This window comes from Dunckerocampus dactyliophorus, chromosome 4, assembly GCF_027744805.1.
Source record: "Dunckerocampus dactyliophorus isolate RoL2022-P2 chromosome 4, RoL_Ddac_1.1, whole genome shotgun sequence".
Taxonomy (NCBI): Eukaryota; Metazoa; Chordata; class Actinopteri; order Syngnathiformes; family Syngnathidae; genus Dunckerocampus; species Dunckerocampus dactyliophorus.
This window is the reverse complement of record NC_072822.1, coordinates 27,962,424-27,978,074: the sequence shown is the minus strand read 5'-3', so window position 1 is coordinate 27,978,074 and position 15,651 is coordinate 27,962,424. Positions and strand designations below refer to the sequence as shown.

General features: G+C 39.4%; 1 protein-coding gene across 1 annotated transcript in view; it reads left to right on the top strand.

Moving 5' to 3' along the window:
* Nucleotides 1-12,511, top strand: part of fkbp15b (FKBP prolyl isomerase family member 15b) — a 32,398-nt gene extending 19,887 nt beyond the window's left edge. Inside the window, exons 19-27 of the mRNA XM_054774470.1 lie at nucleotides 168-270; nucleotides 1,516-1,687; nucleotides 3,147-3,274; nucleotides 4,602-4,757; nucleotides 7,175-7,288; nucleotides 7,570-7,677; nucleotides 9,162-9,691; nucleotides 10,547-10,655; nucleotides 11,388-12,511. Coding sequence (XP_054630445.1) covers nucleotides 168-270; nucleotides 1,516-1,687; nucleotides 3,147-3,274; nucleotides 4,602-4,757; nucleotides 7,175-7,288; nucleotides 7,570-7,677; nucleotides 9,162-9,691; nucleotides 10,547-10,655; nucleotides 11,388-11,459 — 1,492 coding nt within the window. The 3' untranslated portion in view covers nucleotides 11,460-12,511. The remainder of the gene's footprint in view (nucleotides 1-167; nucleotides 271-1,515; nucleotides 1,688-3,146; nucleotides 3,275-4,601; nucleotides 4,758-7,174; nucleotides 7,289-7,569; nucleotides 7,678-9,161; nucleotides 9,692-10,546; nucleotides 10,656-11,387) is intronic.
* The last annotated feature ends 3,140 nt before the right edge of the window (nucleotides 12,512-15,651 follow it).

Below are 15,651 nucleotides of genomic sequence, written 5' to 3'. Positions count from 1 at the left end.
GGTATTCCACCATCAATGCAAAATATCTTGCATAACATATAAGACATACTGTATGTGACCCCCGACGGTGGTAATACAACAATATACAAGCAGGGCACACCAGTTGCAGATATTTGCTGCAAGTACATGCATCGCACAGATACCCATACCCTTAACGATTTGTGTAGGTATATGGAACACAGCAACATGCTTCTGGAGCAGCGTCACGACTCCCTCAAGTCCTCCAGTGAACAAAATCAGGCCAGACTGCTGCAGGCAGAACGAGACAAGGTCAGTGTTTCTTGTCATCCACATTTTGTGTCTTCCAAACTGTTAGATATTATCTTTATTATTATTATTATTACACTTTTAGATTCAGTCTAATGGCTCAGTGCATTGTCAGTCTAATTCAGGGGTGTCAAACTCGTGCCATGGAGGGCCAAGACACTGCAGGTTTTCTTTCCAGCCGGTCACTAAAGCAGGTGATTTTAATGATCACCACCTCCTCTAATTTGAGGGAAGGAGCTCATCAATCAAATCACCTGCTGGAGAAACCGGTTGGAGAAAAAACCTGCAGTGTCTCGGCCCTCCTTGGCACGAGTTTGACACCCCTGGTCTAATTGCTTCTCCTGGAGGCCTTCACAATACACACACACACTCACATAGCACAGAGTTGCACAACACGTACATATGACTGATGGAAAAGTACTGGAAGAGGCAGACACGTAAAAGATACATTGTTCTTGCTCACAGTCAGAATAGGAGTCAAAAACAGATTGTTCTAGTGGTGAAACAGACTCTCTTACTGATCTTCACCAATTTTTGTCAGCATTTTTTGTATCATTTCTTTTCACATATGCTATTACTGGATGGATGTTACCACAATCAGATCCATTATTAGAGTCAAGATGAATTTCACTTCCATCCATCCATCCATCCAACCATTTTCCTCCCCTTATCCGGGTCCAGGTCGCGGGGGCAGCAGTCTCAGTAGGGAAGCCCAGACTGAACTGGCTCCTCTCGATGTGAAGGAGCAGTGGCTCTACTCTGAGCTCCTCCCAGATGACTGAGCTCCTTACCCTATCTCTTAGGGTGAGTCCAGCTACCCTACGGAGGAAACTAATTTCTGCCACTAGTGGCTGCGATATCGTTCTTTCGGTCACAATCCAAAGCTCATGACCATAGGTGAGGGTGGGAACATAGATCGATCGGTAAATTGAGAGCTTTGCCTTCCAGCTCAGCTCTCTCTTCACCATGACGGTCCGGTACAGCGAACGCATTACTGCAGACGCTGCGCCGATCCGCCTATCAACCTCACGCTCCAACCTTCTCTCACTCTTGAACAAGACCCCGAGATACTTGAACTCCTCCACCTGGGGCTGGACCTCATTCCCAACCCATTATTTTGTTTGGCCAAAGTCAACCCTTCTTGTTCCTGTTTTTATTGTTGTTTCATGCGTAGCGTAGAGCCACCTGCTTGAGCCATGAACCAGATCATCTCCAGACTGAAACTATGTCTTCCTTATTGTTTATCAGATTCAGTTGAGGGAGGAACTCTCATCAACCACCACTCAGCTTTCACAGATGCAACTCGAGGCTTCCGCTCATGAGCAGAAGGTTTTGGAGCTGCAGAGTGAACTGAGCACAAAGCTGCTGGTCTGTGAAAGTCACGCCAAACACATCAATGGGCTGGAATCACAGCTGCAAGGTTTGTGGTGATGCCTCTTTTACACCAAATGTCCACTTTTAGGCTATGTTCACAGTGTCGTAGCAGGATTCAAAGTCCATATTGGCGGCTTTTTTAATCAACGTAAAGCATAAGTAAGGGTATCTTTACTCTTAAACGTGCGAAGAGTCCTCTCAGTATGTTGTTTGACTTCAAAAGATGAATTTGAGATCAGGGAGCAACAGTTCAGCTGTTATTTCCAGGTACTTATATCTCAAAAGTATTAACATGTGACTGACAGGTATGTTTTGTTGCCCGGGTGTGTCATATGGCATTGCTTATTCAATCAATATGTAGCACTGAATGCTCAGTTTCAGATTGTGTAGAATAGCTTTTGCCTGTGTATGCTGCATTTGGAGGTGAAAACAACATGAAAACCAGAGAGCTGTCAATGGGTAAAAAACATGCAATGGTGGATCTGAGAGAAGATGGAAAATCTGACCCATTGCACAAACATTGGTCTTAGCCACGACAACCATTTGGAATGTCATGAAGAAGAAAGAAACCACTGGTGTACTAAGTAACAGACGTGGAACAGGTAGACAAAGGAAAGGTTGATGTCAGAAACATTTGGAGAGCTGTAAAGAAAGGCCTTAAAACAACCATTAGTGATATTGGCAACAACCGGCAGAGGGCAGGAGTGACGCTATCACTATCTGCTCTTCATGGAAGAATTAATCAAGTACAATGGTTACACCAGAAGATGCACAACATTCCACTCATTAGCAAGAACAATAGGAAGACCAGGCTGGAGTTTGCCAAAAAGTACAGAGATGTTGTTTTCACCTCTAAATGCAGTCTACACAGGCAAAATCTACAGTGTCCTACTCAGTCTGACACTTAGCATAGACATTCAGTGTTGTTTGCTGATTGAATATGTAATGTAATAGGACACACCTACCGGTCACATGTTCCATTTCTTTTGTGCACATGAAAAATGGGTACGTTCAAACATACGCTGTTATCTTCCAAATTTTGCATTCAATCCAGATGTAACTACTTGGAAATCAAAGCTGAGCTGTTGCTCTCTGGTCTCACATTCATCTTATGATGTCAAACCCAAATGTTCTCGGTCTACAACAAAAATAAATTGACCTCACTGTTTCAATACGCAAACCACACCTAAATGTTCCCGGAACTTAAAAAGTACCAGCCTTGGAGATGGGCCACATTTTGTTGCTGCAAAATGGCGAAGACCTTTATTTCAGCCCCAGTTTTGCCTGTAGTGGAAAATGGGCTTTTCGCTGTATTTGGTCTAAAGCTGTATTTGTGGGAAGACCTCTTTACACCATGGCGCCCAGTACCATGTCCGTACTGCATATGGTCGTGAAGATACTTCAGTGGAAGTCCATTTGGTGTGTTTTTTAAATTGACTTGGGTTCATATCTGTGGTGGCTATTTGCATACTGGAAAGTCTGTCATTTTTGTGTGTTTTTTTCAGAGCTGAAGGAAAGAGCCCAGGCACATGACCATGCAGAGGAACAAAGACGCAAGGAGATGGAGCTGAAGGTCAACACCATGGAGGAGAAATTGCATGAACTGAAAACGGATAAACATCATCTGGAACGAGTGAGTACCCTTCATGAGTGAGCAGCATGTGTCAGTAAAGGAAGGTAAAGACCACAGATGTACAGTTTATACAGTATAGTAAACAAAAGTGGAAAGAGAAGCGGAAGTGAGGATTAGGGGAGTGTACATGCAGAGGACATGGAAGCGAGGGTTGACCACGCTGAGGACAATTTGGGCTCAAACCCAGGACCTTTATTAACAATCATCCTCACGGCAGCGGAACAGGACTTCACAAAGTAAATAAATAATTATAATTGTGTGTTAGTTGGGGTGTCCCGATCCTATTTTGATATCAGCTATCTGGCAGATATCCGCAAAAAACGGGTATCAGATTATATCGGCCTGCATGTAAAATCCCCAGAAAGTCTATCCAGCAGTGGCCAGATAGAGCCTACGTCATCACAACAACAGCATGTGCTAACGTGTTGAGCATGGAGTAGAAGTGATGTCAGCCGTGTGTATTTTTTGTTTAAGTCCGAAAAAGACTTGCCATGGCGTCAGAGAAGCGGGGAAGTTTACTACGACCAAACTCCCGCGGGATGACAAGAAGTCATCAGCCATAACAGAAAAGATGATCAGCCCCTGTCAGTGGTGAATAAAAGTCGGGTGTAAACACTTAATTGAACACCTCGGACCTCGATATATTATGGCTAGCCAACACTACATCTCTGTTTGAGTGATATTACTTGATCAAGCCTTTTTCTAACATTTCACACTACAAAATAAGTAATAAAAGTATGCATGATAAGGCTGCAATATTTATATCCGATCGGAAGTGAAAATGTTATATCAGGACACCTCTAGTTAGTCATGCTTTCATAAGGTTAAAGATGCATATTGTACAGCATCTGCAGTGTTTTCCCTATGTTTGCACACATGCACACATAGCCCATTGTAATGCAATCATTCCTTTACAGTTACATTTGGGGTGCATGTGCACATGTGCACAGCAGTGCTAGAGTTCCACTTGGGGTACGTGGGGCCCCATGTGGCCACGCTACGTAATGCGCTGTTAATGAATTGCTTGGCTGCAGAAGTAGATACGTGCAAACAGGATGTTATCCTTGACAGGACGGTGTTTGTTGTTGTAGGTTGTTACTGTTTGTTGTTCTCTGAGTTGCATTGCATATTTGTACAGAATAAATTGTTATTTGTTTATTTCATTTACAGTTCAGGTTGGATTGTATTTTGTGCGCTGCATGGATTTGCTGTGCATGTGAGAATGTTAGAGCAGTGCACGATTGTGCGAATGCGCAGCTTAGAAGAAACATTGCCCTCCCACTTTTTTTACCCCTACTTTTTTAACTTTGCTTGTTGGTGTTTCCAGTCATGTCATCTGCAAGCAGAGCAGCTGGAGGAAGAGTGGAAGTCCAAGTATGAGCAGGCCCTTGCCACTGCGAGACAACACCATGACAGAGAGATGGCTGAGCTTAAAGAGGAGAGAAATCAACTGCTGGAGAAGCTTCAAGAGCCAAATGAAAAGGCAAGTGTTACTTAACTGCTGTTGTATGATTAAGACATCCTTAGAACTCACCCAGATCTTGTTCACACTGCAAGCAAATCAGGTAGACACTGAGGGAAATACTGTATACTCTGGACTGTAAATCACTCCGAAGTGTAAGTCACATCAGTCAAAAAATGCGTCATGAAGAGGACATATATACACTCCTGATCAAAATCTTAAGACCAGTTGAAAAATTGCTAGAATTTGCTTTTTGCACATTTGGATCTTTTTGAGGTTTTAAGTAGAGCTAAAATATGCAAAAACAAGAAGGGGGAGTGAGACAAAAAACACTTTGAAAAAGTAATTTATTGAAAACAACAATTAAACTGAAATAGGCTGTTTATCAAAAGTTTAATACCATCACTCAAAAAATGACAAAAAACTCTCCAAACCAGAACAAAAAATGTTCTCAGTAGGACTCAGTAATGAGTAGCTCCACCGTTCTTGTTAATCACTTCAAAAATGGGTTTGGGCATGCTTGATGTGAGTGTTTCCAGGAGGCTAGTGGGAACATTGCTCCAAGTGGTGAAGATGGCTTCACGAAGGGCATCAACTGTCTGGAACTGATGGCCATTTTTATAAACTTCCCTTGCCATCCATCCCTAAATGTTCTCTATGGGATTTAAATGAGGGGAACATGCAGGATGGTCCAAAAGAATGATGTTATTCTCCTTGAAGAAGTCCTTGGTCAAGTGAGAACTGCAGCGTTGTCCTGTTGAAAAACCCAGCTGTTACCACACAGACGAGGGCCCTCAGTCATGAGGGATGCCCGCTGCAACATCTGCATCCGTTTGACGACCCTGCACCACCTGAAGCACCGGTGTTCCACTGAATGAAAAAGCACCCCAGATGGACCCCCCTCCACTGTGCCGGGTAGAAAACATCTAAGGTGGGATCTCCTTGTCCTGCCAGTAACGTTGGAAGCCATCTGGACCGTCAAGGTTAAATTTTTTCTCATCAGACAATAAAACATTTTTCCACCTTTCAATGTCCCATGTTTGATGCTCGCTGGCAAAGTCTAAACAGGCAATTTTGTGGCGTTGAAGGAGACGAGGTCTTTGAATTAGTTTTTTGTTTTTTAAACACTTTTCCTGCAGATGCCAGGTGATGGTTATTGCGCTGCAGTCGGCACCAGTAAGGGCCTTAATGTGGGTGGAAAACCGCCCTGTGTCTTGATGGACAGCCAATCCGATCCTCCAGCTCAGCGCAGGTGTGATTTTTTTTTTTTTTGCGGGGGTGGTCTACAACTTGACTTTTTTGTTCCATCATGCTCAGGACCTTGCTTATTCAGCTCGACAATCTGACCACATTCAAAAAGAGAAAACTTCTTAGCTTTAGCCATCAGGAGGGCATGACAGTGTGAATGCTTGACAGAAAATGAACATTTTGAGCAGATTTTGGCTTTTATAGCCTGTGGTCTTAAACTTTTGATCAGCTGATAAACAGCCTATTTCAGTTTAATTGTTGTTTTCAATAAATTACTTTTTCAAAATGCTTTTTGTCTGACTCCCCCTTCTTGTTTTTGCATATTTTAGCTCTACTTAAAACCTCATTAAGATCCAAATGTGCAAAATGCAAATTCTAGCAATTTTTCAACTGGTCTTAAGATTTGGATCAGGAGTGTATATAAAACATATATACATATGTTATACATGTATAAGTGGCATTTAGCGGTAATACTGATTGAGCCAGAGGGAGGGGACAATGTTTACACCAACAAGGACACAAACTAAAACTACAGAAGCTGGAATAAGTCACATTTTGTAAAAGTACTTTCACATTAAACAAATTACCAATTTTGCCATAACTACATTTTCCATTACCAAAATTCACACATTCTGCATCTGCTTTTTCCCTACATGCTACATTTACATGCATTTTCTACAGAAATGGCCTTCTCTAGTTTATGATAATATCCTAATAATGTAAAATGTACAAGAAAATATGAGTTAAACAGTTAAATATTGTGCAATATTTAATGTGGGTCATATTGACACTGCACGTTTATAGTGTTTTATTTTTATTAATTAATACTAATTAATAATTAATTAATTTGATCAATTTCCTATTAGTGTGAAAACTTGATATTCTTTTAAGTAGAGGTGTAATGTAATACTGGGAATATTAATAAATATGAAAACAATTACTATGGATTAGAACCTGTTTATAATATTTCAATAGTATGGAAGAACTACAATGAATAGTATGACTTTAAAGCTATAGAAGTTATCGTCTGCTTGTGCTTAAAAACAATATGGTTGTCTTCAACATGTTATTCATGATTGTATACATCTTGTAATGATTCATTGTGCTGGAATGAATGATTGTATTCAAGGATGTATACTGCAAGGCTTTGCTCATAGTCTTTCTTTCCCTCTTTTACTTCTTGTATAAAGTGCAAAGAGTTGGGGACACACAGAGACTTTGCCAAGGAGACACAAGAGCGACAAGTGACCAACCTCGAGACCAAACCGAGTGAGCAACAAAGTTCAGTCGACACAGCTGCAGAGGTAAAAGTTTTTTTAATGCATGTGACATGAGGAAATAACAGTAGAACCTCTCAAGCCGAACGCTCCTGAGAGAGTATAATTTAAGTGTTGCAGCACTTTTGGTACTTAGCGCTATTTTTAGCAATCTTTTGCTTATATTTTTATGTCTATGTAAGCTTTATATTTAATATGTAACACAAGATGGCTGAAGTGGAGCCCAGAAGTAGGAAAGTGTAAAAATAAAATAAAATAAATAAATAAGTGTGTGCTGTAGTTTTTATTGAGCTGTTGTGGACCCACAGGTGAAGCGTGTGATGAACGGAGTATTTCATTCCTTACGAGGACAGTTTGACCACAGTGAATCTTACACTGGCCATGAGGTGCTTAGTGTGCTCGTGAATACAATTAAGGTAAGATTTGAAAACCTTTGTGTAAGAAAGTGCTAACAGTGACTTAATAAAAACATTTTATGTATCGTCTGTCGCTTTAGTTCCCGTCATTTTTACATAGCAAACAATACATAACAAACATAGTACAACACATGCATACATCGATTGAAAATGAATGAATGAATTTCAGCGACGCCCTCTATTCCATTACATGTGGCATTCTGCTTATTCTGTGCCATGGCTCAGGTCGTCTGCCAATGGTTGCAAGTTCGATCCTCAGTTCGTGAATTTACGAGGATATTTAAACATTCATTCTACATTTCAGTTCAGCTTCAGCATTCACACGCAATTTCTACTTCATTGCTCTGTGTGAGTTATATGAATAAGTAAGTATGTTTGATGATTATGTTGTGTATTAAGAGTGTTTCATCTTGAAGGTTTAACGTATGTTGGCGTTCCAATCCCCGCACTGTGAAAACCTGTCGATGTATGTGCGTGTCAGGATGAGAGAGTGGAGACTCCCCTGAAAATTAGGTTTTATCGCTGCTTGCATGTATTTTTGTTCTTTGGATACTGCTTTATCATGTTTGTTCAATTTTCCCTTTCAATTTGGTATCACAATAATATGCAGATTTAAATCACAGCGATTGCAAGTGGACAAAAGTGAAGCTCAAGTTCAACCCATTCAAAGGGTCCCAACATCCGGCTGAAATAAAAGAAATGTAGGACGAATACTTAAAATACTTTATTCATCTCCAAGAGAAATTCACATCTTATCTATTTATCAGTGCTCATGTAAAACTTGACCATGCACAATAGACATTTTTGAACCAGAATTACTTACTTTAAAATGAATTAACCAATTCATCATGTTTAATATTTCAATTTAATTAAATGTAAAAATGGTGTATGTTTTTTAAGTGTGCAGCACTAGCGGGTAAATGTCTAAAGGGGTACGCAACTGTAAAAAGTTGGGGAACCACCGATCTAGTTGATAATGTTTTTCTTCAAGCTTTGAGATTTCGTACTTTGTTTGGCGGTCCTTGAACGCACCACAGTTATGTGCTACTAGACGGAAAAGTGAAACCTAGAGATAGCTTTATAGATCCGCCAAATAGAAGAGAAAGTGCAGTGTATTTAACTAGAACACACAGATCTATACTTTTAAATCTTAAATCCCAGCAGACATCTCACCCGTTTTGAGAGCCTCACTCGACACTTTTTTGAAAAAGAGAAACTGGAGGGGTCTGATTTATTTGTTTTTATTTGACATGTATGACATTTATTTATATGTTATGTCTGCCACAAATAAATTACTGCATGTGAAAGACTGACCTAAAAAAAAACCAAAAAAACCTGCTGCACATTGTGTCATCGTTACTGTCAAATGCAGAGCATGTACTGTATCTCCAGATGTTATGTCATGCTCCCTAAAAAGAAAGAGCTTGCCAACTTTGAAGGTACAGTACATTCTTTACACTGACGTGTGAATGATTTCTTTCCAGAATGTAACACTGAATCTCCTCAGCGGCAAGGATGAACTAACAACTAAGGAGGAATTGCCATCACAAAAAGAAGACCGTGACGATGGGACACAAAAAGAGGAGAAAATCAGAGTCAGCAAACAGAAGGAGACACTTGGTGATCCAAAGAATGATGATCAGCACACAAGCGACGCCCAAATACAGCAACCATTATCTGATTCCAAGACACAATTGCAATCTGAAGCTTTAGAAAGCACACAATCAGTTGCATCCACGGAGTCTAAAGCGCAGGAGATGGCAGCATCGGAGACTGAAATGAAGCCTGAGCAAGGAGAACATGATACCAGTGAGGCTGGACCTCAGGAGGGCATCCACACTGAGGTCGAACAGGAGGGCAGTGCTGCATTAAGTGAGGTTTTGAAGGAAAGAGAGGAAGATCAACAAAGTCAAAGAGCAGGGAGACCTGACTCTCATGAATCTTTCGGAACTCCAGTCAAGCCGCCTCCACCACCACTCTCAAAGGTTCAAGTCACCCAGGGTGAAGATCAGAGGTGGGTGCTCATTTAGAAGTTGCCTTTCACCGTGTTGGGGAGGTTGAGACATGGAGAGAGGTACACAGTGTACGCAGGCTTGTTCCTTGCTCGGTTTATAGTACATTATTTCTTGTGTCTATACAGTAATCCCTCTCCACTTTGTGCTTGGAATTCTGTGGCTTCACTCTGTCACAGATTTTTTTAAATGAACAAATCATGCTGTTTTGTGGTGGAGTACAGCCTGTTATTAGTCAAAAAATATGCATATTTAATTGCAGTTAAGATTTAAATGTAAGTATGCTAGTCTGCACTTAATACACTCAAAATACTAAGTGCAAGGATGAAAAGTGTGCACTTGTGATAATTGAAAGGCAGAAGGAAAACAAGGAAATGAGAACAATAAAAGCAAGAGTGTCATGCTCACTAAGTGTAAGTGTGCATTTATGTACTCAAAAGGCATAAGTGTACAAGTGTGAACTTACTGTATATACTTTCACTAAGTGTAAGTACGTATTCAAATGTGCACTTGTGCATACGTGTAAACACAACTAAGTCTAAGTACGCATGTGTGCAGTTATGCACTGGAAAGACAGTAGTACGCAAGTATGCCAATTGACACACAGCCACTAACAAACGCAAATGGAAACAGAAAATGACAACAATACTGTCATACAGATTATTACACCTCGTTTTCTTGATTAGCCCCAAATATGTGTCATCCAGGAGAATATTCAACTATGTTTTTGTAGAATTACTTGTTGCTGCTTTTTTTAACCCCTTAATATTCATCATTCATTTAAAGGTGAAAGATCCAAACACGTGCATTGTTTTTGTTTTTGAGTGTGGTCTGTCTTTATGTTCTTGTTGTCTTAGCCCGACTGGGGATTCGCCCAAGGAAAATGGAGATGAGACTTTTTCTCAGTTGGAATCCATTGACAAATCCACTTCACAGCCGATTGCGGAAGAAGAGGAAGATGAGCAGGTCAGGAGAATGGACAAATGTTTCTGTTCTTTAGGTCATCCTCTTCTGCTATGATGCTGTTGTAATTGTTTAAGATGTGAATTCAGAAGTAGCCAATAGTATTAAGTAAGACAGTAAGATGTTATTGTCTATCGCACAATGCTTAATGCTACAGCTTAAAATCTAAATCTGAGTTATATGAAGGACATAAAATACCGTAATAAAAAGATTAAATACAACAATTAAATAAAACAGACATCCCTGTTGTTTTGCACACCGGAAGTAGTGTTGGAAAGACAGGAAGTGTCAATCACGAGAGCACTACAAAGCTTAGTTATCACTGTCCATTTCATAGGAGCAGAACCTTTCACATGTTCAAAGGTACCATCTTTTTTCTTCATGATGGTCACTGCAACCAGTGTTGATTTCTCCACTTTCTGAACATGTCTAATATTTTCACTTCCCTTTCACTTCACTTTCCTTTTCTTTGAGACACTACCATCGTCTGTCTCACACCTTTTCTCAGTGTAGTGACGTGCAATGACGTATTCTTCTGCCAAGCGCATGTAACTGGTTTTCTCTTTCTTTTCTACAGCATTAATCATTGATTAGAGTGCATCCCTAACCACGAAACATAATAAATCATATCAAAACAAATAAGTGATCTGCATCACAGTAATAGGACATGCACTCATAAGTTTTGATCATATGTTTTACAAAGTCATCGATAGTAGTTGATTTATTTTTTTGCAGAGCCTGAAGGGGTGTCCCCCCCCGCCTCCACTGTTTGATGACGACGGGGACAAAGATCTCGACTGGCTGTAGCTCCGATGCAACAAAAAATGGATCAGAACTTATTCCTGGTGGTCCATGAAGCTAACAAGAAGCCACTGACTTCCAGCTGCCAAACTCGCAAAGGAGCCCCAAGCAGAAGATTGGTTGAAAAAAACAAACGTACGATGTAGACTAAATGTTCTTAACAATTACCTGTATTGCGTCTTGGGGGGGGGGTTGTTTTTTTTCATACGCACACTTCATACATTTCAGACAATAATGCTTGTTTTTACCATGCAAAAAGCTAAATTTTACACTTTTCCTAACTTGAAATTCGACTGAGAAAATAAAGCTTACTCTCCAACTCAGGGCTGGGAAAATATATTTGATATCTTTTTTGGGACAACACCAAAAAAATAACACTTTGATAGAATGTATAGTAAGTAGTCAGTGTTCAGTTTGGATAACAGTGTAAATTTACTGTCCCCTCAAAATGAATCAACAAACAGATATTAATGTTTAAACAGCTGCAACAAAAGTGAGTACACCCTTAAGTGAAAAAGTCCAAAGTGTAAATATTTAGTGTGGATAGCATTGGTTTCCAACACTGCCATAAGTCTCTTGGACATAGAGTTCACGAGGACATCACAGGTTGCCTACACTGCGTGCACGATTTTTTCGTGAGCATTTTTACCCTATGATCATTTTTATGCATATATTCCAACTCCAAGCTGTACAAATGTGCCTGTTTATTAGGTGTAGTCATATCAGGTGATGATATCTGTGGAATGAGGGAGGGCGTGGCCTAGATGATCAACACCTTGTATCAAGGTGTGCCCAATTATGAGGCAGATTCTTCACATGAAAAATGAGCTGAAAAATAAATTTGACTGACTCTGAAAGTTAGAAATTGTAAAATAAATATTTCTGAGGGATACAAGGTAAAATATTTCTTTTCATGTAGTTTCCTCGTATTTCTGCGTATCGATATTTGACAAATAATTGTGCACACCAATATGCAAGTATTTTCTTAAGACACAACCTGACTTTTACTTTCTTAAATATTTAGGTTTGATCATACAAAAATAAAACCATAAAAAAATTGTAAACGTTTTTTTTTATTTTCAAAAATGTTAATAAAGCTTAACTATAAATGTTGTAAAGATTTTTATTTATTTATTTGGATTTTTATTATTTATTTAAAAAAATATATATATATTTTATTTTTTTATTCACCTTTAAGCTTTATGGATTGGCTTGAGTAAGAGTGCTTTAGTTGTTAAAAATTTAAGTTAATCGTCAAAAATACAAATTGCCTAATAATTGTGCACGCAGTGCGTACATATTAGGTAAATACAAGTTAAGTTCTTAATGGAAATTTCTTTGAACGGTACTGTGGGTTTTTTCTGACTCGTGATTAACGTGCACATGTCCCCACACCGTAGTGGATGCGGAGCCAAAAGTGGGAAGAAATATTGGAAATGGACAAAGAAGCTTCAAAGCCCTGGCAGATGGCTCTCTTGAGACAAAAGTTATTTGTATCTACTGTCGCTGTGAGGTGATTTGTCATAGACAACGTCGGCTGCCAGAGGGAAGTGAGAAGTACTGCCGGTATTGTTTCCTTTGTATACGAGTGTACCAACTAACAGCTGTTTTTTTAGATGCGAGCCATTTGTCAGCTGATTTTTTGCTTTGAACTGCGAGCTAAAATGGGGGTTATGAGCTGCTAGTTACCGACAGGCATAGCCGAGAACAGCTATTTGGGCGCCTGTGGCAATGTGACCATGACTGAAGACAAGAATGGACTATAAATAGCATTCGCAGCGTGCTGGCTAGCAAAAGCTAGGAAAGATTTTCAACACATCAGCAAAACAAACGTACATGATAGCGATCTAATTTATCTTATTTAATATGTATTGTTTAAAACTTAGCGGAGCAACAAATTAAATGCACAAAATGAATACAGAGCCGCCATCCACCAGTATGAGGCTGGTTTTTCAGAGAGGTGCACAATAGCACATAGTATCAGCATTTTGAACCAAATATGAGGTGAAAAATACGGGATAGTAGTCTATCTGTGCAGCGTGGATGAAGGGTGCGGTGCATTCAAGGACTGTCGAACCAAGTGGGACAAGTCGCCACTCGCAGTAAACATGCAAAAACTAGGGGATTTCGAACTGATTAATGTCTACATCACTGATCTAAAAAAAAAGACTGGATCGAGCTTCTATTGTTTTATTTTTGAAGCCAATGGAAATTTGCGGCGGCCATCTTGGTGAGACCACTTTGCTGTGAGACAACAGTATGGCAACGCACTGGTAAAACTTCGATTGATCGTATAGCCACCAAAATCAACTGCTAAAGGTTATAACTACTCAGATTTATACGCTTTTGTGTCATTTATCAAGCTAGTAAGATGTATTTTAGCTTCGAGACGGACGAAAAATTGGCTGTGTGGCAGCCTGCAAACATTGTTTACGTACGGAATTTAAAGTCTATCTTTGTCTAATTATTTTCCTACGGTAAACCATTATTTTTTTTTAATCTCAGGATAAGGTTAAGGCAGGAAGAAAGCAGAAATTTTGTCACATGTCTTCTACCTTTGCGTGAATCATGTGTGGTATCAGAATTAATGTAACTTGGTAGTTGTGGTAGCTTTTAAAAAAGCTGTTTTTTGGTACAAAAAGACATTAGATAAGTGCAAATACTCAAAGCCTACTGTAAAAAACTGCATAGAAATAATTTTATCATTGATTGCTAGGCTAGGCACCAAAAAAAGGCCTAGTTGTTACAGGAAGGTGTAACTAGAAAATTCTTGCAAAACCACCCATCAAAGTTCATACTTTAACTTTTGGTTACATTTCGAGAACTTTTCAAAGCAAAGCCGTTCAAGTAGTGGCACATATATCAGGTCAAAAAAAGGTGCCAAGTAAAAGTACTTAAGAGTGGAAGGTTCTTGGGAAGTGCTTTTTAAGTTGTGTTTCCTCATCCTCGCTTCCTTCACTGGCACTCCTGATGTTTTTGATGATTTTTCACTAATTCTGCGTTCGTATACCAGCACAATCACAAAGCTGTGGCGCGTAAGGTGGTCTCACCAAGATGGCGGCGATCGAAAAAATCTGGCTTCAAATTTTGGCGCGTGAAAACAATAGGTTGCTCGATCCAGTCTTTTTTTTTAGATCAGTGGTCTACATCAACAAATGCAACCGTTAAATTGTATCAAATCATTCTGTTTTTAAAATATATAATTTTGTAATTGTAGCTTAACCCATGTATCTAGATGTTTATCATATCATTTCCCACAAAGATTTACATCCCTACTTACTATAGAGAAAAACTTCTTTCTAGCTGTGATTAATTATGAGTTACCTATGGACAGAATGCGATTAATCAGGATTAAATATTTTAATAGATTCACAGCCCTAGTACATGCATACAGTATGCATGTGTACGCATATGTAATTGTACACTGTATGAGATCGTATCGAATCGTTCTGTTTTAAAAAATATCCTTTTTGAATCATATTTTACCCCGTGTATCTACATGCGTATCGACTCACTCACCACAAAGAGATTTACATCCCTAATTATTATAGATAAAAAAGTACTTCTATCTTCAATTAATTGTGATTAATTAAGAGTTAACCATGGACAGATTAAATATTTTAATCGATTGACAGCCCTAGTATATACATATGTGTATGTATATGTATTATACACTGTATCAAATGGTATCAAATCCTTATGGTTTTAAAACATATTATTTCTGAATCGTATTTTAACCTGTTTATCTCGATACCTACCGACTCATTTACCACAAAGAGATTTACGTCCCTACTTATTATTAGGGATGTCCGATAATATCGCCCCACCAATATTGGCATAAAAATGTAACATCAGTTGATATCGTTATCAGCTTTTTCCCTATAATGAAAAATGATAATAAAAAAAAAATGCTGTATATACAGGCCTATGGGCTCCCGTGCTTGCTGTCATCGAGGCATCTAGCGGCAACAGTACGTGGAAATACTTCGTCACGTCCTGTGTTATTCTTCGCAGTCGGAACTGGGCTTGATATGTTGAAACCACAGGCGTGGGTGTGCCACAGATACCACTAACGTTAGCTAACTTGTTAACTTGTAGCCGTGCCGGCACGGTCTTGTTGTCTCTGTTGTTAGGCGACATTTTTACCAAGGATCACCAAATGTGGAGATGTGATTCCCAACGACACAGGAGTCGAGGT